This window comes from Chelmon rostratus, chromosome 4 (assembly GCF_017976325.1).
Source record: "Chelmon rostratus isolate fCheRos1 chromosome 4, fCheRos1.pri, whole genome shotgun sequence".
Taxonomy (NCBI): Eukaryota; Metazoa; Chordata; class Actinopteri; order Chaetodontiformes; family Chaetodontidae; genus Chelmon; species Chelmon rostratus.
The window spans coordinates 12,090,555-12,114,228 of record NC_055661.1 but is presented as its reverse complement, the minus strand read 5'-3'; the positions used below and the strand labels follow the sequence as shown (position 1 = coordinate 12,114,228).

The window sequence follows — 23,674 nt, the reverse complement described above, 5'->3', positions numbered from 1 at the left end:
CATTTTTACTTCAGTGTTTGCCAAATGTGCTAACATGTACACACACACTGACAGTGTAGAATTCAATAGACCAGCAGTCTCCTACTGTGAACACACAGTATACGGTCACTAAGATACGTTGTTTCTTTCCACGTTCCTTAGTTTCATCTATTAATGCAGAATTTTGCTCTAAAAAATGATTCCAGAGATGCATAAGCATGAAACAGTATAATTTATTTTCAGTTCACAGTGCATACATTATGTGCAGTTGTACCAAGTTACTCATGAATAGACATTAGATTGACCTCAGTTGTTTAAGACAATTGTTTTCTCTGCAATGAGAACATGCAAGTGAGCACAAGATCTGAAAACCAGTAAGTGGCATACTGAAGATTTCATTATCATTACAACGCCCAAAAAAAGAAATAGAAAAAAAAAAAGTTGCTATCTGTAACTTGTCCAAAGTTATCACTGAACTGAACACACACCTCTAATGTGTGGTTAAGGGGAAGTGATGTTATTATCTGTGTTATGTTGAACCTGCCTGTGTTCTCACTCCATAGTACCTCAGTGAAAGCTGCTACATAATCTGTTACCTCCCACTCACTTTCAATTTGTAATTCCAGGACAATTATACTTTATATATATATATATGTTCATAACTTTACACTCTATTATAAGTAGAGTACAAGTTACCTTTACTTATGACAAGCCTGCAGACATTGAAATGTAAATCCCCTGGCGATCATTTCTTCGTTGTCGTACAACGTTAGTGTAAACGGGACCAGAGATACTAAAGCGTTTCATATCGCCCTTAACAGCAGCTGACAGCTCAAGTATTTCTCCCGACAAACCTCTACGCTTAGATTTACAGTAGCCAGTAACCAAAGTAGAAATGTTTCATTCTACATAAAATGCAAGGCAGATGACATTTAACTCTACATTACCCAATGCAAGGCAGAATGAGCGCGTTGTACGAGATCCAATGTTATTTTCATCATCCTCGATTTGATGGAAGTGCTAAATACTGAAATAAGGCCACACTCTCTATCCAGGCACACATATTCACCATTAACTAGGTGCTTATTAGCATGCAATTAGTAGCACGTTAGTGCTTAGTTAGTCATTATAAAGCATTTATTAATACCTTACTCTGTGGTTAAGCTTATTAAGGGTAAGGCTATTGATTGTAATTCATGGGTAGCAACGTCCTTACTATCAATAAGCAATAATTAGGAGGTTATTGGGGGAAAACTCTTGGTCATGAAAAATAAGGCGTTACTAAGTAACAAAAAGTTAATGGTGAATATATGTACCATAATATAAAGTGTTACCTGAAATAATAATTAATACCAACAGAACAGACCACATCTGTAAAACTAAACAAAATCATAGCATACAACACATACAGGTACATACATGCAGATACAACAATAAGCATGTACCATGTACAAGCAAGCGTCAGTCTCTGCTTATTTTGATGAGAGGGTGTCAAATGCTTCTGAATATGAACGGCTACATGGGACGTTTGTTAATATTCTATTTTTTTTTTCTTCCAAAAATAAAATCTAAAACATTCAAATATTAGGTGTCATTTTCCTACACAATACAACACCAATCATATATATATATATATATTATCCATGTAAAATAAACTCAAGCCAGCAAAAATACACGTCTATTCAGTTGAAAATAATTTGTCATCAATACGAAATCAACTAGAGAAACTCCTCTGAGAAACGCTTTTTTCAATAGTTAGCTCAGAATGAGTGTTCAAGGTTTTTTCAAAGAAGAGAGAAAACAAAAAGGAAGAAAATAGCACAAGTAATCACCTATTAGTACGACCAAAGAAAGTACCTAATTTACAAAAAGTCAAATAACCCAGAGAAATTCAGAGATCCTCTCTTAAATACAGGCAGGAAGATTCCCACCGACCACCACAGCAAAGAAAAACACTGAGTAACTCCAGCTGGACTGAAGCCCAATCCTCGAAAAACAAAGCAGCTATAAAAACAATGCTAGAACCCGAGTTCATTTCAGGTCAGTTTCTAAGGACCAAAACAGGTTTTGTGTCTGTTTATCACATAAATGCCATAATGTTCCTGATTTAAGGTGGTCTGAAAACATTGCATACGTCTCCGTTCTCTAACGCTGTACCTTGTTCTGATTATGCTGGGTGGTACTCTCACTGTATAAGGCACACCATACACACCGTTCTGTCATTAACAGCCACAGACACACCTCAGCTCACACACAGCTAAACAGACTTTCATATTTATTCATCTAGGGACACGCGAGGCTTATTGCCACTACAAACTAGCTTGATTGTGATCATTTTTCAAGTAGAATTGTGCATTATAATGCAATTACTGTTCAAGAAAACTGACCTTTTTATATAATTTGAAATACTTGCATAGTAAATATGTTTTTTAAAGTGTTTACAATGAATAAGGCCGTGCAGAGATTGTTTTTTCCTCCTTTTTGGAATTACTAAGACTGATTCCTGGGCTTTTAGAAGCACGCCAAAGACTTTATGAGCAAATCGTTAACGCAGAGCAGCACTCAGAAAGCGGAGAAATAGCTGCTATTAAACTGCCACACCGACTGGCGTCTGGCATAAATCATGAGAACAACGAACCATAAATGTAATAATTCCAACACAAGCACATGAAAAAGCTTTCTTCTTTTCTCTGGGTTTGTGGCGGCGCAGAGAATGATGGGAACCCACAATCTGTGGACGCGGGCGCGTCTCTCCACAGGAGAGTCTGTAATAGAAATACTTTTGTTTTGTCTGTACACATTACATCCACGTAGCTACTCTCTGAGGAGAACCGTATTGCTTCATTACAGTACAATCATCAACCACTGCGTCACATTGCAGTGTGTGACTCTCACCTACGAGGACAGAGACTGCAGTTCCTCCTGTGAGCACAGAAAGGGAGACACAGACAGACAGACACACTGAGCCATGTGATAAGTCTGGTGATACTGTATACTCCTCTTAACGTGAACAAATAATATGAAAGGACCAAAAGTAAAAATTTATTTTTCGTACTAACAGGTAATCTTTGGCTAAAAATAGTCCTCAACAAATTTACTCCTGTTGGAGTAACATTAGATAAAAAACTAGTTTCTTTTTTTACAACTGAAACTATATATTTGTGACATGTTTTTTAGATTCTTCGTAGGAACGAATGGGCTCCGGGATGGGAACAGAAACCTGAACCCGTCGAGAGGCGGAGTAGCGCATTGTTTTATGGGATTTGTTGACAGAAATCAGAAAGCATAGAATATCACCAGCCTCATCCTTTAAGGTTCAGCTCTTCCACTCCAGACCACATTAGCTCCGCAATGACTGGCCGCCACTGTTACGGTCGAGAGTGAAAGTGAGATGTGCTGAAAGGACTAGGAGAGAAGATTAGGGGAGACAACATGGGGGGGAGAGTGATGAAGAGGAGGACATGGAGCATTGCCTCTGGCATTTAAAGATGATCCACTTTAACTTTTGACTGTATTTGCTTCTCTTCAGAGTGACAGAAGTGTCCTGAGGAGCACAGGAAGAGGAGGGAGACAGAGAGGTTTCTACCTGCACTACCCTATCATCTGGAATGCAATTTAAAACAGCAGCTTAAAGCACATCATATATATATATATTATATATATTAACTATTGTGTTAATCCAGAGAAATACAGTGCTGTTAAAGAACTATTAAATGTTGCATTTAAGATCTGAGAGTCAGATCAGAGATTTTAATTACAAAGTCTACCTGTTATGGTATCTATAGATTAAGACACCAGAGTATCAAAAAAACAAATCACATGTCCATTTAAGGCATGGTGATGAAAAAACATGGAAATCACACAGTGTATAGTTAGTTTTAAAGGCCCGAGTGGACTTTGTGTCTGGAAAATCCTGTCTCACGTCGTCGTTTTCGCTCAGGTGATTTTAGTACAACTGAGTACAATTTGTTAATCTACGAGTGCAAATGTAATCTGATCGAGTGAAATGTCTGGAACACAGTGAGCAAAAGACTGACACGACGGTGTGTTGAAGTGACATCATCCCTTCTCAATCCTGAAAAACTACTGAGACTTTTCTAAATTCCTTTAAGTGAAGATGCCTCCGTTGCCGGTTGGCTACTTACGTTTTACCCAGAGTGAAGTTCATGGGTGTTTTTTTCAGATGGTGCATCGTGAATATGTTACAAGATGGAGAATATGTGTTATTCATACGTTTAGACGATTACAGACAGAAATACTATAATGAGCAGTACACACACTGCAAAACTCTCCTTCTTATTAAGTCTTTTTAGTTTGTAATTGAGTTTCTAAAATTGTACTTTCTTCGTGAAAAATCTCAATGCTGTGGTCCTTAAACCTTAAAAACTCACATGATCTTGTTTTTAATATCACTTTCTGTTTGTCAACATACATATGTTGATTTCAGGAAAATCCTTGAAACAAATGTACATCTATTGAATAAGGGCTGAAATATTCTATATATGTATAACTACATGGGTAGATTTTGTAATTTGAAGCTTTTTGGGCCCTATTTTCCACAGAAATGTGTTTAAACGATGGAGAGTTGTGCAGCGCACCTACTCAGCTCTTCCTGTTTCTGCTCTCTCTCTCTGTTTGTCGTCTGCCTGCATGACATCAGATTTGTTCATAACTGCTCCTGATAGCTGAGTGTTGAGATAAAAAAGGTCAGAGCGATCAAGTCCTCTGAGACTGTGGATAATTGTAATAGAAGGATTAAAGTGAACAGATGTCAGTAGACCCCATGGCGTTTTACAGACCCTGAGTCTGTGGCGTCCCTACGACTCATCTGTGGCTTTGCCCTGGACCTGCTGGTGACCGTTGTTGCAGTGAACCTGTGAGAGCTGCAGGCTGGTGTGGAGGACTGAGCCGAGGCAACACATGGACTCAATCTCCTCGAGGAGGCCTTGATCCTGCACCACAGCCGCCCCTGAGCCTTTCCCCTGACCCAGACACAGGCCGAGCCCCAGGATCCCCTCCTTGGACACCTCTTTCTCCCACGGCACCTGCATAGCTGACTGCCTGTTCCTCGCCTGGCCCTCCTGGTGGCCCTTGCTGCCCTGCCTCTGGAGGGCCTTCTCCTGGTAGTGCCTCACTGTCTCCTTGGACAGCACCTTCCTCCTCAGGACGCTAGTGGAGGCAGTCTGGTTCTGGGCCTGAGGAGGCTCTGTGTTGGCTTGGGGGTCTGAGATGGTCCGAAACCGGCCAGCAGGAACAGGAGAATAGTCTGCTGAAGAACTGTAGGTGTGAGCGTGAGATGGCAGCGTAGGTGTAGCTCTAGGGAACATGGAGGGCGAGTAGGAGAAGCGGTCTCCTGGTTGCCGCCCTGGAGGTAGAGGCTGCGGGTCAGAGTTGGGGTGATGTGACTTGGAGAGGTCAGTGTCCCGGGCTGGAGCTGCAGCTGCAGCTGTGGTGATGGCCGCTGCAGGAGCTGTCGCCGGTTTCTTTGACACCTTCAGGCTGCTCTTGTTGGGCTGTCTGCGCGGGGACGGGGGAAGGTGTTTTCCGTGGACCGCGCTGTCATCCTGGCCCATGTTCCAGCCGCTCTGATCCCCGCCTCCACCACAGTCACTCTCATCTGCAGGTTTAGATTCACTGGAAGTTGTGGGCTTGCTCTGGAAGAGAAGAAACAAGGAAACAGAATAAAACAAATACCTTTATGACTGTAGGGGAACTGTAGGGGAAAAAAACAGCATTCTGCAGTATCTTGCTATAATTTAACATATCTATCGCCCTCGTCCTTCTGAGCAAAATGAGCTGTCAAGTTTGGCTGCAAACCCTTCTTGCATGTTGTTATGGCGATCCAAGAAACACGAAAGCATTAAAGCTTGATTGAGTCTCTTTCTACTTAAAGGGCAAAGAATCTGTAAAGACTTCGCTATATATTTGCCTTTGTTCTTTATTGGTCATGATGCGTTCGTTACCTATTCACGTTTACAGTAGGTGTCGACCCTTCACATGGTCAGACTTGTGTAAAACCAAAAAGTTACTTTGAGTGAATTAATGTTGTTGCACTTTACTAATTTTCAGTTGAAAGGCTACTGTAAGCTCTTAGTTTCAGGCAGATGAACTTAAATAAGTAAAGCCCTTCTCATAATGTAACTATCTTGCGTACCGGGGCCTTGTAGTCTAAATCTTCCATGGACCTGAAGAAGTCCAGGCTCTTGGCAGCGCTGAGTTTGCCTTGCTCCACCGTTGTGGTGTTCAGAGAGTCCAGGATTTCCTCCAGCAGGTTCATCTGGCCTGCGCGAGAGTCGATGTCCAGCTCTAGTGAGTAGGAGTCATCACTGTCCTCGGTGTATGACGGGACATCCCCGCTGTCCTCTGAGGAGATCCTGCAAAGAGGCAGAATTAACCAGTGTTTCATGTATTGTTTTATAAGATGGCTTTGTTTCTACTGTGTGGATTTAAAATATATGTACATTTAATATATGTCGAACATTACTGTGAATATTACTGAGTACAAATAACAATAACACTGTAGGAACCAGCTCCTGGTTAGTCTTACAGTGACTATGACTGACATTTCTGACAAGTAATGCTGTTACTGAACATGTCCACTTGGGGGCAGTATTATCATGAGTAAAAATATTGAATCTGCTTGAAGAAGCAACTTTGAGCTTGCTATCAACTTTTTCTTAATTAAATGAATCAGTCAGCCAGTAAAAGTTCTCATATCTAAACACACATGCCATATATTCTTAAAACAACATGAACATATTTTCATTGACAAAATGCTGTGAGGAATCAGGTCATAAAAGAACAAGCACATACTTGCTCGCACTGTCCAGCTCATCATCATCGAGCCCGTATCCCAGGTCTCGAGGGCCCATGCTCATGGGAGACTTGTTGAAGTTATGCTGTTAATGAGAAAACAGAAAGTGGATGCAGTTAGATGCAAAGAGTAACATGATAAAACAATAAAAGTGGACCCAGGGGGGAGGTCTCTCTAAACATGGAGCCTAGGCAGAATATAACATTGTGCTGAGGTGCTGCTTTTCAGAAAACGACGACTTAGAACACGATATAAAAGATGCAGGTCTGTGTCTGGTGGGTCCCCATAAGACTGGAGTACTAGCTTGTTTTAATGAGCCTAGACCCTTAGGGTTGAGACTAAAATTTGTCAAATTTGGGTCCAGGGATAAAAATCTTTAAGATCCCCTGCAGTATTTCATCAAACCCAGCATTATATGCGAACTACAAGCTACTTACGCACAGTGAGTTAAGACATGGGTAACTACATTAATCATTTGCATTGCGCACACCAGTGCATGTGATTGTGTTTGTCATTGCAGAGTGCTGAGTGATGAGTGTGTATTGTAGTTGTCTGACACAGTGGGTTTAATAAGCCACCTGTGTACCATATTTAATGGGCGGGTTAAAGAAGAGACAGAAGCTTCACAGAGCAGGGCAGGACTCTCCCCATGGGAGCCCAAAATCTGCCCCGGGCCACTTATTAACATGCCTTCCACTACGACGCACATGTTCCTCCCTCGCTTCGTGTGCATGTTCACTTATGTTAACACGATCCCACTTTCTAAGTTACCCTCTTTGCATTTCATCCATTTACCTTCTTACACATTGCTGCACACCTCCTTCGTCTATTTTCTGGTATAATCTCAAATTGTCCTTCATTCTCTGTGTGCTTTCTGGAGCATGGTTAACTTGCTAGCAATGCTAACAACCAGTGTGCGTTAGCATTAGGGGCAGAGTAATGTTTTTGCTGCTTTTTTTTCTTCTTCTTTCTTTTTACACCATCTTAGCTCCACCTCTCTGATTTCTTTGCTAAACTGACGTTAGCCACATTATCAAAGCTCAGCACTGAGAAAAAGGTTCTTTAAACCCTAAAAGTGAGTGGGGTGGGGGGGTGTTTAAGAAGTGAAGACAGTAGTGTTTATGTGCTTGCGTTGTGGTTGCGATTGAAGGAAAATCAGACGCAAAGGTGAAGAATAGTAAGAAACACTCATGATGAAAGGCAAAAAAAAACAACAACACAAGATCAACAAAACAAAGGAGGAAGGGAGCGAATGAAAAAAGGAAGGAAGGAAATACTGAGAGGTGAGGAAAGATTCCTCAAGGCCCCAAAGAATGATGGGAATTGGGGGGGTGGGGGGAACAATGAACCAAGCCGGTCTTGATTAGTCGACGCAGTGCCAGCCAGACAGGCGGAATGTAACGTGTGGCTGGCCTGGCCTCATTTAGGGCCTGTGTTCGGCCAGGGAAGTCACACACACTCACATATACACACTCGGTCACATACGCACCCTATTACAAAAAAACACAAAGAGTTAAAGTGCCATTTTCTCCATAAAAGTCAGCGGAGGAGATGTGTGCAGTAGCCACTTAAGCCTCTCAGCCATCGGGCTAAACACGAACACATGTGGTGGCACTGCTGATTGGCCAAGCCGCTCCCCTTCCATGGTAGCTTGGAGCTATAATGAAAGAGATTTCAGAGGGGCTCAGGCCTGGGATCCCTAAACAGCCTTTAATGGATTCCTGTGTCAGGGCAGTAAATCTGGGGCCAGGCCGACATGCCAGCCAGCCGCAGCGGGCCGGCAGAGCGGAGATGCACCTGTGAGACACTTGGGGAGGGTGGGGTTCGGACAGAAACAGACGAACGCTACGAACACATGCGCCGTACGTTCATGGTGCGTGCACTAATTTAGACTGTGCATTTGTGCAAGAGGGCTGCGTTTAGGGGAGCGGGGCCTCTCTCTGCGTCTAGGTGTTTATTAAAGCAAGGTGAACCCAAACACGACCAGACACAGGTCATGAAGCCTGGCCCTCTGATCTCTGTTACAGCTTTGGTGCCGTCTACAAAAGGAAGTTCCATAGGGAGCAGTAAATGGATGGTACCTCACTTCACGGCTTTATCAATTTGTCATTCCCTCTCTTCACTGTGACCCTTTAGTGCAGCAGTTAAGATGAAACTATTTACAACAACCGAGCATTTTACGATAGAAGCGCCAAATTTGGCGCAGGAGTGGGTTTATCACAGTCTTTTATGATGGCCGACATATTGCATTCATTTTACAGGTAATGTGAGATACAGAGTATGCTTTTGTTAGTTACTTGAACATAATCTTCTCGAGAGCTGTCAAAACCAACAACACCAGTTAAATCTCAGATCTAAAATTTGATGATCTGTGTGTCAACGTTAAAAAACAACAAAAATACACTCCTACAATGAGATATTCTCAACTGGCGTTAAAGCCGTGACAGCTCTGCCGCCATTCTGCACCTCCCCAGGCCTGACAGGACAGTGGAAAGCATGAAATAGCAGAACAACAGATTATCATCCTGCTCCTTCATTAATGGGAAGCTGAAAGGTGAGAATGAAAAAGTGCCTTCCTGCCTCCCATTTTCTCCCTCCATCACTCCGCTGTCACAGACAGATGTCACAGTTTGTCTGTCGGGCTCTCGCTCGCCTTCCTCTCCACCACGTCGCCACAAGTGAGACTCTGCAGAACGCGGGGAGCGACACAGTCGGGAGGAGCAGCAGCAGAGGAACATGAGTCATGAAAATAATAATAACGGTCGGGTCATTTCAGTGAAGCTACTGTCGCTTAATCCAGTCTTTTGGAAGAGGGAGAAAATCCTCTTGTGTTCCTCGAATCAAAGATGGGATTTGACATCTGAGCTTCTCTTGTTCAGGAAACTCACTTAACTGACTCAACTTACTCTGAGGGAAACACTTCTTAATTATTTTTCTGTTACTTTATAATTATTTACTCTGATCCGAGTTCCCGAGTACCTGGCTAAAGAAGTAAAAGAATCCTGATTACCTCAGGCTTCGGCTTCAGACATTAAAAGCAACACACACGCTGCCGGCTTCAGCATCACTTCCACGCCTGTACAGTCGTGGATTGTGAGCAAATGAGGGTAGAATTGTAAAGATGACTAACTTATCCTTCCCGCAGACCCTGCACACCCTGGGATTCCTAATGCAATAAGCAAAGGTATGAAAGGAGCCTCAAAAAAACATCCTCAGATTTGATAGAACAAATTACGTTTCATTTCTGCGGTTATGAGGGGAAAATAGTCATCACCATCCATTTTAGTTGCTGCATTTGGAGAAACAAACTTTCCCCTCCTCTCCCCTTCCTTCCCTGCATGACCGGTTATGCGGAACAACTATGCCTCTCTGTGACAGGGCCAAACGCTAGCGGACTTTAATAGCCAGTCTTACATTATACATTTCATATGGTATTTCTGAGTGGGCACTGATCTCACAGCTTGGCAGTGTATGTAAAGAGATGCCGGTAAAATGCAAACAAACCTTGGGGAGAGGCAGAGCCGTTGCAGAAGTACGGCCAAGTCTGTGTCTGCCTGTTTAAGAGCTGCTCACTCGAAAGGGGGGTGTGGGTGGGGGGTGGGGGGACGGGACAGCTTTTGAGGCAAGATCCACTACTCGTCTGTCCAACTGGCTGTTGCTGAAAGCCTGCTTCCCTTTCGTTTTAAACAGGAGCCATATAAAAGAAGGAAAATGTGCATTATGCTCATTCTGTTACACTAAACTAAACTCATCCAGTAAAATCACCAGGTGTCTCTCTGTGGATGGGCGCAGTGCAGTACTTTGAGGGTGCCAGGAGATGGCACTTTGGTTTCAGCAAGGAAGCCAGCTGGGTCTCTGAAGTGGAGAGAAACTGAGTGGAGACTACAAACGCACACATATAACCATGTAAACACACGCACGCACGCGCGCACACAGCTATAGACAGAGCCACTGCACTTAAAGTTCAGTGTAATGCATCTTAACTATTTATCGAACGATATTTAACCACAATATTAATCTTACAATGAATGCTATGAGTGTATGTGAGCTATTTTCCATTTACAATTACATCAAAACTTTCATTATTATGAATTATAACACACACACAGTATGCTCTGTAATCTACACTACATGAATATGCTTTAAAATAAGTTATTAGCCATTCAGTTTACCCAGAAAGTCTTGCTTTCGCATATTGTTCATATTATAGCATTTTCAATCATGTACTCAACACAATGCACGCACAATATCTGCGTAATGGTTTATGAGCAATACTTCACATTAAGTATGACTGCATTGAAAATACAATATTAGTCAAAGCATGTTTGAGACATATGATAGTCCTTCATCCTGAAATCATAACCGCTCAAATGTACGCTCTCCACTGTTATCACACACACACACACGCACACACACGCACACACACACGCACACACACACGCACACACACACACACACACACACACACACACACACACACACACACACACACACACACACACACACACACTTCACAAGTCATGTGTACAGTGTACATATGTGTCCACTGGCCATGAACACATGAGCTGTCCCCCACCGATGGAGCATACAAACACATCCACCCATGCAAAGATACGCACGCACGCATGTGCACACGCACACACGCACACACGCACACACTAGAATCCATGTGACTTTGTTCCCGCTCTACATCTTTGTTAGCTCCCTGTTTCCCCTCCACCCTGAGCTGTGTGGTGTTTTCCGGGCTGGCATCTCTCCTGCCTCACCAGGTGAAGAGTCCAGAGCCTGGGGCTGAGCCCAGCCACAAGCCTGCTGGCTGTCATTGTCCATACCGCTGTCCCAACCTCTACTCTCCTCTGCTCTCTTAACAGCTGTCATTCTGTCGTCTCCAACCTGAGGCAAACTGCTAAATGCACGCGTGTTTGTGTAGATACGGTGCACACACTCAACGACATGCTCGCGTACAAAACGGCTGAGGTACAGGCACACTTTCTATTTGCAGATGCTTACAGCAAAATACCACATAAAAAACACATACACACACACACGCGCACACACACACACACACACAGAGCAGATACACAAAATCTTAAACAGAATCTCAGAAACAGACGGGGTATTCACACACAAAACCATGCAGGAGCCAGAACAATGGCTGTTGTTTGTTGTATCAGACAAGAAGTCAGCAGTCCAATGCAGTCTTGTTTTTGTCAAACGAAAGGATTACTCCTACATTCTTAATCAACAAGCTCACCAAACACAACAAATCACCCACATCGCCAGATACAGCTGAAACATGTACGCAAATGACAGCAGAACTTTCACTTTGGCGCACGTGCTGGCTGATCAAATAGAATATGAATTTCACAACTCTGATTATTTTGCTATGATTAATTAAAAGGAGCTACTCCAGGATCATTCGGTTTGTTTTCAAGGACAGACAGAGAGGGGTTTGCAAAAGAAAATGATGAATGATAAAAATGCATCAGGCTTTTTCCTTCATGAGGGAGGAATGGAATGTCTTTAATCAGAGCACATTTTTGGAGTGTCGGATGGCAACGTGTTTCTGAATTCATGAAGCAGGTGAATGAGTCCCTGTTGGTCACTTGGTCAGAGGCATGGACGTGGAAAGGATGCAGGTAGTAGGTTTTGGAATATACATACTGTAGCTAAGGACGCATCTAAATATCTTACAGAAATATCTTATATTTATTGTAAATGAAGTGAGGTCCTTTCATTTCATATTGACCAATATTGTTTGATAAGTAGGACCATTGCACTAGGTTCAGTATACACCCAGCTGCCAGTTTATCAGATAGACGACAGAAGTCAAAACAGATGCAATGTAATCTATGAAGGTTAGATTGTTGAGTTCTTGCTGAACTGTTTTAGAGGTGCTGATTCAACTTCACAGCCATCTTTGAGGCAGTTTTTTTGTGGTGCTGTGTTGAACCGTATTGCTTTATACTCAGATGTATTTCTTATAATTAGTCTGCCTTCACTAATATACATGGGGCTCAATGCCAGTGCAAAAAGATTAAGATTAAGATTAGTATCTTTATTTTAGGAGAATAATAATTTAGGACTGAAAATGATCAGCTGCCATTGCACTGTTGAGAGTTGTGAATTGTATGGACACAGACAAGACATGCTCCAAAGAATGAAGAGGAATGAGAGTAGGCCAAAGTACTGCTATAGGTGTCTGTGTGTGGGCACGAACAGTGGGGGAGTGTACAGGTAGGTTTTTTTTTTTATTCTTAATTTTTTCATACTTAACCTTCCTTAACCAGGTTACTCCCCCTGAGAGCAATTCCTTGTGCAAGGAACACCTGGCTAAGGCAGTTGTGGGCAGCGCACAGCATCAAGACTTGGAAGCAATGTAAAAAAAAAAAAAAAAAAAAGAATACGCAGAAGGGTGAGCGATGGAGAGATAAGATAAGCAGGAACAAAAGGTATGCTTTCCTCCAAATATTCTTTTGAACGGCCCATGAAATGTAAATATGGTGTGCTTTAAAGAGTCAGGTGGAAGATAATAAATGGCTAGCCTAGAGTGTGGCCACCCAACAGAAAAAAATCCACGAGAAACCTAAAAAGCGTCTTTATTTCATTATGTACTTGCCAAATGATTTCCCCATGGTACTAAATAAACAGAAAACATTCTTACTAAACTGGACACAAAAAACTTTATGTGTAAGAATTTATTTTTTCAGCTTCCATTTTGAGTTTCTAAGCAATGCGCTTTACTGTGTGTATATAAAGACATAAGCTAGAATGACTACTGAGAAAAACAACAAAACACAGAAAGGACCCACAAGTTCCAGTACAATCTGCTTCTAAAGGTTTTGTTGAGTTTCAATCTTTCAGGGGTTACTGCACACTGAAAGGCCATAAATCATCAAGGCTTCCTTGGCTTCTCAATTTTCACTTTCAGTTTCAGTCGTCTTTAATGTGCAGGGGTCCGGGTAATACAATAATAGACCTGGGTTATGAACTATAAGGAATGTTAAGGAGGTCAGCGTGAAAAAAGCATGGGAAGAGCATTGTGGATTATATATGAACACAAACACACCACCCTTTGCTGTGGGACATGTTACCCTATGTCCTATGTGTCCCTCCTCCAGTGGTCTCCAGGGACCCGTTACTGTGGCAATGAACAGACCTCAATGGCAGGGACAGGGGTGTGAGCATGTGTGTATCCTGAATACGGTGTGCGCGCGTGTTTGTGGGTGTGTGTGCACATCAATTGCATGTTAACTGTTAATCCGTGTGTGTGTGTCAGGTTGGCCTCGTCTTTGTGTGTGCACAAGCGGGGGGGGGGGGGTGTCCGAGGAGGCCTTTAGAAAAGCCCTAATTGCCGTTCCTCTCCTCTCCCCGGCCGTCACACCTTCCTCTGCGCTAAGACTTTCCAGCCTCATCACACACACAGGAAACGCAACGCTAATTAGAGACAGCACAACCTCTCCTAATCACGCTCTTACATGACTGTTACCAAAATGCAAGTGTGTGCAATGCAGGCATGTTTTATTTTGTGTGTGCGTTTCTTTAGACACAATTTGGAGCCCACTTGCCTCTTTTCGTTTAGCATTAGGAGGTGGAAAAGCTCCAGCTGAGAGTATAGAGGTATAGATATGAGGTGGGAGATATAACTAGCAACCCTGAGGCTGTGTGCATGTGTGTAATACTGTACACAAATGTGATATTTCAATTACATGAAACTAAACTTCCCGCACCAAAAAAATATACACGCACATTTTCATTCCCACTAAGGTTTCTTATAATTTTCTAACATTTTTAACTCTCTTGATAAATTTGATGAATGTGTGTTTTGTGAGTGTGCGTGTGCGTGCACATTCAGTGCCAGCTCTGCACGCAACAAAGAAAGCAAAAAAATAAAACAAACAAAAAAAAAAAACGTGCTATCCACTTATGGTGCACAAGCAAATTCTTCAGAGGAAATGCTGACCAGCAGATGAGTTGCTTCTACTGTCCGTGCTGTTCAGAGAAAAATACCGAATGTACAACATGAGTGCGTTGAAAGGGGAAAAAAATGCTTATCATTACGTTTGGCATCTTGACAAACTACGGTGCTTCCAAGAGCTGTTGCAAGAGAGAGAGAGAGTGGGGGGAGAAAGACAGAGAGAGAAGGATGGGAATAGAAGGAGAGAGAAAGATGTGGGCATGGAGAGAGGGAGAAAGAAAGAAATGAGAATAAAAAGTGGATGGACACAGTGCTGAAGTGGAAGACTGAATCCACGTCGCTCAAGTGAAAACTGAGCTCTGGTATGATCAGTCACTGTACATGTAGTTAACTCATTTACTGATGTGCATCTGTGTGTGTGCGCGTGTGTGCATGTACGTGTGTGTTGTGCCATACCCGTCTCATCTTCTGCAGTCTCCTTGGAGACAGGCTCTTGGTGCTGGTGGGAGACCCCGCACAGACCGTCATCCCCTCTTCTTCTTCCTCCTGGGAGAGAAACGAGGAATATAAATCTGATGTCGATCTGTATTAGAAGTTAACTAAAGTGACAACAATACTTGTAGAATAATGTGTGTTTGCATTCTTGTGAAAGAACCACTCCACGAAACATCCAATGTATCGCTGCTTCAATTCAGTTAATCCATTTCAGATGAAAGAGGAAATTACTGAACTAAAGCGACGATTGTCTTTGTCTTTTCATTCTTAAAAGTCAAATGATCAGTCTGGTGATATTCTTTATTTTTCTTACTGCTAAAAAATCCCATGAAATGACTGCCTGATCCTACTGACAAGAATAGTGTATGTAAAGCCTGATAGAGCTTATTCAATGAGTCACACTGCTGCTTTTGGTCTAAAAGGCACTGTAGCTCACCTGAATCGATCCCACGTATACCATCCTGTGACTGTAAATACTCTAAAACCAAAATCTTGTTGTGTTTGAGCAACAGTCACTGAGGATTTTCAGAATATTAATGAAGTGCTTTAAGCAGTGAACCTTGTTCCATCCTTTCTTTCTAGGATGCTCCTTTCAAACCCAATAATGATACTATCAGCTGTTACCAATGAACCTGTTTACCTGTGGAATGATCCAAACAGGTGTTTTTGGAGCGTTCCACAACTTTCCCAGTCTTTAGTTGCTCCTGTCCCAATATGTTTAATATTTAAACATATAGCAGATATTTAGAAAAATCAATGAAGCTGATGAGGCCAAAACATTAAATATATTATCTCTGTACTGTTTTCAATTGTGCATATGTCAAAATGGATCAGCAAATGATCACATTCTGTTTTATTTATGTTTTACACAGTGTACCGACTTTTTTGGAATCAGAATTGTATATATTCATGACCTGTTTTTAAAGATGGAAATCTTCAGTAGAAAAAAAATTTGACAATGGTTTCACAATGTGAGATATACAGAATTGCACCAGCATTATAACCACCTCTGACACGTCTGTGTATCGAGGTCCTTGTCTGTGGCTGCCAGCAACATCAATACAATGCAGATTAAGAGTGATCCTGAGAAACTTCAATTAATTCATTTGTGTATTTGTAAATTCATTTATGAGCGCACATGAAATCTGTTTAACTTCAAAATCAAACAGATTTCAACACCTCTGTTGCGTCTGCTCTGCGTGTGTGTGTGTGTGTGTGCATTCACATGGCAGAACATTGCGTACTCCTCTTGTTCATCATCAGTGCCCTCTCTCCTCAGTTTCCCACTGACAGATCAAACTGCTATTGCCTTATCAAATCCATCAGGCTTATGGAAACATACACCTCGTTACATTAGCTTTGAGGAAATCACAGGCTCACTGATGAAATATGCAGACAATAAAAGAGAAAGAGGGGCCGGGGCTCGGATGACATGACAGGCCATAGCCAGAGGGGCGTTGGTTAAAAATGTACAGCCCTGAACAAAGCGCTAAGCAAGCTTCAACAGTCATTAAAGGCCGCTGCGTCAGAATCACACTCTCCATGTAAAGCAGCCTTCCTGTCTGTTTCCATGAGGGGTGTGTGTGTCTATCTGTGTGCCTCAGAACAGAATTAGGCGCGCGAGTGTGTGTACGCATGCTGCTACTATGTGTGCATGTGTGTCAGAGGTGTGAAGGTCCGCGCTGATCACCCTTGCTTTAAGTCTGCCCTTAATGTCCCGGATGCCCCTCTTGGCATGACTCTTGGCCTAGGGAGGAACAACACACGCACAGACACAAACATTCAGACACACACGCACACACACACACACAGATTACTAATCAAAACATGTTGCATTAACATTCTGCTCTGGTTTCATGTAACATCAAGAAATGCTTTGATCCCCGTGGCAAAAACACGGAGACAAAAGGCTGGATAAGAGAGCCTCGCACACTAACAGGAGGCGATAACATGAAAGGGCACCCTGACCACCTATTGTACAGAACATAACGACGTGGTGCAGCTCATCAAACGCGGACTTGTCAATGCTCCCATTCCTTCCACTGCCAATTCCAAAACACGCAAGTTTTTAAATTAATTTGTAACCTGCAGGAGGTCTGTTTCAATGGCACTTTCAGGACGCAGTGTTTCAAGTTCTGTACATGTTGAAGAAAAACATTTAGCTTCAGTGCAGTCCTGCAGGAGAACGTACCTTTGTCACAGCTGTGTTGAAGAGAGCTCCTCCTCTCTGTAACCGACACAGAAAACGATTAGTCAGTCACTTCCGCACATATACGCTAATTATCTTTTCATATTAAATATTCATATATGCACACATGTAGGTTTGGGCAATAATGTTAATGTTTATCTGCTTTTATTGTAATCATAAAGGGATGATCTTATGATTGAGCACAAGCTCATGTAAAACACAAACATGAGTCACTCTGAGATGTACAGTATTCTTCTTGATATTGAGCCTGATAATTATTTTTACCATATCATCCATATGAAAGTAGTCACACAGGACTTATCTTCAAAATCAAAACATAACCAAAACTCCCTCTTCAGCTGTCGATGGTACTGTAATACAACTTCAGTATATGCGTGGTGACACCAGATAAAGTATCATATTGCTGAGCCATGATAAACTGCATGATTCATAGCATTCAGGAGGTTTTGATTTAGAAGCAGGCTAAAAGTGATGGAAGGGACTGCGTGTGATTGATTTCTACTTTGAGTTCTGCAGACTGACATTACGGCACCCAATATCTCTCTGTGCGTGTCTTCTTTTCTCTCTCCGAGGTTGCTGCATCTCTCGTTTGGCGTCTCACTCAGTTTCTCTGTTTGGTCTTTCGAGTAAGCACAAAGCGTTGGCTAAATGGCTAAACAGAGTAAATGGCAGACGGCGTTTCAGAAGTCGGCAGAGGGAGAGGAGGAGAGGGGCCGAGGTGAAGGCCCCTCTTATAGATCCCTGTCAGTCAGGAAATGTGAACTTTAACAAACCTTTGAAGAGCACTCTAGAGAACTAATTCAGCCTTAGCTGACGGCGTGGGGAGAGAGGGGGGGTGAGGGAGAGATACTCAGTGAAGAAAGAGAGGGAGGGAGGCAGATCGCGGGGGGGGGGTGACAGAGATGAGAAGAGGGAGAGAGGAAGATAAAGAGAGATAGATAGTGGGAGAGAAGGAGAGGGGGAAAGAGACAGGAGATGAAGAAGGAGGGAGGGATCTATGTTCTTGGGTCGGTTCAGCGGAGTAACGCCCGTGTTTGCTGCCAGATCAACATGTCATGTCGGAGGACGTCTTGTCACGTCAAATCACTTCTGTCTCCCTCCCTGTCTGTCTCCACTGTCCTGCTGCACGCGCCGCTTCACACACCAAACTGCACTCACGCTGGATCTGTACGTTCAGGCAGCGCCTTCGTTCCGGCGAACGCCAGGACTTCAAACACAGAGTCGTGTCAATCACGCTTTCAATTAAATATAACTCCAGAATAATATGAGCGAAACGTTAAAAAAAAAGGAAGCCATAGATAAAAGTGTTTAGGTATGATATGCAGGCCACTCTGTGAATACCTTTACAGTGTGCATCCATTGCTGGTAAGACCTTGAATTACCTGGAGGGATGTATAAAACACAGGAAATATGAATTAATCATTTTGCACTCGAGAGCATTGTATTAACATTGTTAAGAAAAGGTAACTATGTATTTTACACTGTGACACGTCTTAAATTGCAGACAATATTTCAATATTAAACAGGACGAACACAGTGACAGTAATAGCATCAGGTAATGTGGCTGATTAAAAATGGTAAAATATAAATCAATTCGGCACACTATAAATCTTTGGCATTATTTGGTCTCTTCCTTTGTCACTTTTGTGACATAATCAATAATGCTTCAAAGTAAAATTTGGTGCTGCATACAGAATTAGCATTAATAACTGAATACAATGGACTTGTGACTGCAGAACGGATGATGTCTTATAGTGGATATTTTTCTGTGGCATCCAGGGTTTTGCCGATGACAGTGTGGGTTCAGCTCAGGATTAGAATTAATAAGATTTAGCTGCAACATCTGGATGGCATTTCTTTTTTCTTGCCCTGTAAATACGACTCAGCCCTGAAGTGTTCCGATCAAAATGATGTAATTTGTCTGAGCACTCCTGTGGGACTTTCTGATGTCTCGTGCACAGTCTTCATGTGCAATAATGCTCAATCCTGCCAAAGCGTCATTAATTCTTTCGTCAATCTTCTTTTGCCACATTCAATCAGATTAACAGGTAACCGCTGTATCACTTCCAATAAGACTTTTACTAAAAATGACACTCAAGCTGCATGTCAAATATAAAAAAAACAAGCAATTCACCATGAGGGGCTGACTTGTTACTGATTTTAAGAGTCACTGTAAGGCAGAATTCAAAGCTTATATGTTGACATTTTTAATCAATGATAATTCAATTACTTTCTTCTTTAAAAAATTACAGTTCATTAGTGCAGTAGTACTTAAAGGACTTCATGTGGTCACAGATGTGTTCATGAGAAATTTTACAGTCTTTAAAATTGACTCAAACAATAAGTAGGACCAGATATGTTTTAAAATTAACATGTTATAAAACATATGCAGCAGAATCCTCCATAAATTACCATCTTTTTAATCAGTTTATCATTGTTTTAGAAGACTTTTTGGGCAGTGGAAGGCCCAATAAGTGCCTTTTCTTTTATTTATAGGCACTTTAAAGGTTTCTCTGTGTTTTGTTCGCTGCTTTTACATCTTACTTAAGCACGATGACTACTGCCTCCTGCTTGAAATACTGCAAAAAAAAATATATAATGTGGCTAATTGATAGACAGGTCTAGCACTACTCACTTCCACAGAAGCCCCCTTCTGTGATCTCTTCTTCAAACACGTCGGAGAAGCCGCGGCCTGCGTTCAATTTGGCCAGCCGTCCGTCGATGAACTACAACCATAAATTACAATGTGCTTATTAAAGAACGGGGTTGGTGGGAGGAGGGAGGGTGGACACACTTAAACAGATACACATACACTTACACACAGATTCAAACACTCAGGCCACAGTGGGGTGTTATTAATCCTACCTGACAGAAACTACATCCCAAGATTAGGTGGGTTGCAGGTAATAGGGATTTGGTAATGTGGAGCAGGTGAGGGATTAGGGCAGCAGACTACATGCCGCACACTGTCTGAGACATGAGGAAGTTTCATTTCCTCCCTTTGTACCATGGAGCGCATAAAACTCCATCTCATAAACATGGACCGACCTGCCAAGACAGCTACACATTTCAAGTCGCGTAAATATGTTACGCAAGTACAAGCAATCACACACACGCATTGACACACACATACCTCAACACTTGTGATTAACACAATAGAAAACAGCAGCATTCTTTAGACATTAAAGCATGAGAAATATCTTGTGGGTTTTTATAGGCCATGACCAAATAAACTCAGGGATGAGACGGGAAGGAAAAGGAAAAAAACAAGATGATGTCAACAAAAGCTTTAAACACATTTCTTATCAATTCGGCCCATTATAAGAGCTTTGGTGCCTCCTCCGAGCACTTGGCCTGTGAAGTTATGTGACAGGGTGCTGGATTGATGTTGTACTGCAGTTTTTGTATCTGTCTAAATGTCTAAATGAGTGTGAAGAAAATCTCATGTGAACGTAGATCACTCAGTCACACACATGGCGCGCTGTTTCCGATTAGCTAAATCCAACCACATTGACCCCCAAGTTGCTGTTAGTTTCCTGTGCAATCACTTATTGTATCAGCAAATCTCTGTGTGGAAATAATACTCTGCAGTGAAATCCTTGTGCTAATTTTGACAAGTTTCTGGTGTTAAATAAATAAATAAATAAATAAAAACAAGCAACTGTAATAAAGTACTTTTCTTTCATTTTCAAGATCTGAAGTCCTCAAAACTTACTTTCTAGTAGTTTGTTTCTAAACCTTTGTGTTCAAACTTAAACGAAAACTCTTTTTTTAACCTCTTCAGTTATTTGTATAAAGGTAGGAGGGCAAAGCAGATAACAATCAGTAATGGTGTCATTCAAAATAATTAGTAAAAACTAAAGCATTTGGATTTAAAGCCAAAATTTATTTTGAGTGATGACTGCATTAATTAACAATCAACACCTCCTACCTTTAAAGCACTCTTTTGCATTTTTAAGAACAACAACAGATCATTTTTGACTGGAGCAAGCCCACTCCCACCACTGCAAGTGTGTCCAAAGTGTGACAACAGTGTAGGCTGTTTTAGGGTGCGTGTCCTCAGGGACAGCCTGCTAACTAGCGACCGACATGGCCGCCCGCTCCTCTGGTCAGAAGAGCTGGAAACTCATCATTAGATCATTTTAATGAGAGGTGAGACTGCAGGTTCCAACCACTGCTCTGCTACTTTGCTGGCCCAATTAGTGCACCTAATCAACCCAAATCATCACCTAGCCAAAGCTTCCACTTACCCCCCTCCTCCCCCGTCTCCCTCCACACACCCCGGCCAGATTACCTGCCTCATTGTGGGCCTTAATTAGACATTACTCAACAATGGCAGACTGTGATCACCACACTATCGCACACATGCAAACCAACACTTAAACACTTGCTTGTGCACACGTGCAAGCAAATGTGCACGTATGCACAAACACACGTGCACGGGCTCATTTCCTTTGTTTTGAAGGAGACCAAAAATAGAGGAAAGCAACTATCTCACAGAAACAGGAAATAATCTCAGGATTTAGGACTACTAGAACATGCGAGCCAAAAGTAGGAGACTAAATAAATGTACACAAAAATCAAATTTACTCCATTCACATTCAAGTGTCAATTGTTTTTGAATTTTTCTAAACAAACCCAAACTACTTGTAAATGAAGTTGAGCCAAAACATGCAGAACAGATTCAGGCGTTGGATGTGAATCCTGCTCCATCTCTTCATGGCTACATGTCATCTTGTTTCCTGTTGATGTTTTAGTTTCAGACAGTAGAGAGTTATTCCATCTGGCTACCAGCAGCACATTGACTCACTCACGGGTCGGTCACAGTGGTCTAGATTTATTTAAACTCTGGAATTGTGGAGCCAGAAGTTAGGATTAGGACTCCACAGGGGTTCATTTACAGAGATACATACATGGAAAGCCTAAAGCCCCTTTTTTTTTTGCAACCTGGGTCTCATTTGTGGAATTTTAGCCCATAAACTGCAGATACTCAGGGATATGGTGGAAATCACGTCACTCATGGGTTTCTGAGGGGGGGGTTTAGAGGTTGGATTTTATAGCTCACCACCATATTTGCTAGTTACTTTAACACGGAAATCCAAATTTGGCCAAAATGATGGAGAGCAAGTGGCAGCCACTATCGATGCCTGACAGGCTGCGATGCATGTCAGTCAAGCACAGGCGCAGCAAAACAAGCTTCTTTTTAGTCGTTGTAATCTATTACCCAATTAATAACACTCTCAAAACCGCTCTCGCCAAGTGCTTCCTCATGGGGGAATCAGTGGGTCGCTGTAAATCAAATCAGAGTACTGTCTCTGGTCCGTGTGAAAAGCATCATTAGATAGCTTTCGCTGTGATTTGGTGAATGAACTGCCCCAGAGACATACATCAGAAGACTCTGACTAAGACTAGGCTATTGAGACCCCCCATCTTGTAGAAAAGTTGATTTTGTATTTTGAGAAAGAAGCTGGAATCTGGAATTAATTCTGTACAGTAAGAGAGTTTTTGGAGCCAGCAGCTAGCAGCACGAGCGGCCGTGCATCTTGAAGCACTTCAACTCTTACTTACACTTTTGGCCACAGAGGTCGTTTTATCCATCATTCCTTTAGGTTAGAATACAATTCAGTCTTACATTAAACCATAACTTTGTGGACTCAATGGAGTGGACAGAGCAACCATATGATCAGAGTTTAAATTAAAAAAAATTGGTAGGGACACACCTTTTCTGCAAATGGCTCAGTTATTGTATTTATACAGACTGAGAATGACGGATGATTATTGATTGATGGGAAGCACATTGTCTACAGAGGCTCCTGGCAGTAAATCATCACAGTACAAGTCCCCCTACAGACTCAATAAAACTGTGTACGCCTTAGTTTTGTCAATAAGAGCAAGAGACATCACTGAATCAGTCTGCTAGCACAGCGCACACACACACACACAAACAGCATGTGTGTGTGCGCTTGTGAATATGCAAGTGTGTAGGGGCTGAGGACAGTTGATAGGAAGCAGGTTAATGTCGACAGGCTTTCCCCCGCATTCTTTTGGAGGGCTTCTCCCACTTGTTCTTCTGAATACAGGATGGGCTGGTGGACTGCGCAGAGAGGACAACGTCCAGGAACAGAAGTGTGTCAGATGGTGAAATTGTGACATTTTTATGAGGTGTGCATGTGTCTATTCATTTTAAGGTTTGCTTGGTGTCTGTATTTCATAGAGGGGCAAGATAATACGACTCAAATGCACTCAACATAGATCTGTG

The 23,674-nt window shown here is 42.2% G+C and overlaps 1 protein-coding gene across 2 annotated transcripts in view; it reads right to left on the bottom strand.

The window, feature by feature from the left end:
* Positions 1–206: 206 nt before the first annotated feature.
* The window catches only part of dennd1b (DENN/MADD domain containing 1B), a 104,282-nt gene continuing 80,814 nt past the window's right edge, over positions 207–23,674 (bottom strand). For both annotated transcript variants that reach the window (XM_041935293.1, XM_041935294.1), the window contains 8 exons: positions 20,051–20,141; positions 18,757–18,797; positions 17,398–17,433; positions 16,897–16,953; positions 15,168–15,257; positions 6,793–6,878; positions 6,134–6,353; positions 207–5,633 (listed from right to left, as the gene is read on the bottom strand). In XM_041935293.1, the coding sequence (XP_041791227.1) occupies positions 4,797–5,633; positions 6,134–6,353; positions 6,793–6,878; positions 15,168–15,257; positions 16,897–16,953; positions 17,398–17,433; positions 18,757–18,797; positions 20,051–20,141 (1,458 nt within the window). In that variant the 3' untranslated portion in view covers positions 207–4,796. The remainder of the gene's footprint in view (positions 5,634–6,133; positions 6,354–6,792; positions 6,879–15,167; positions 15,258–16,896; positions 16,954–17,397; positions 17,434–18,756; positions 18,798–20,050; positions 20,142–23,674) is intronic.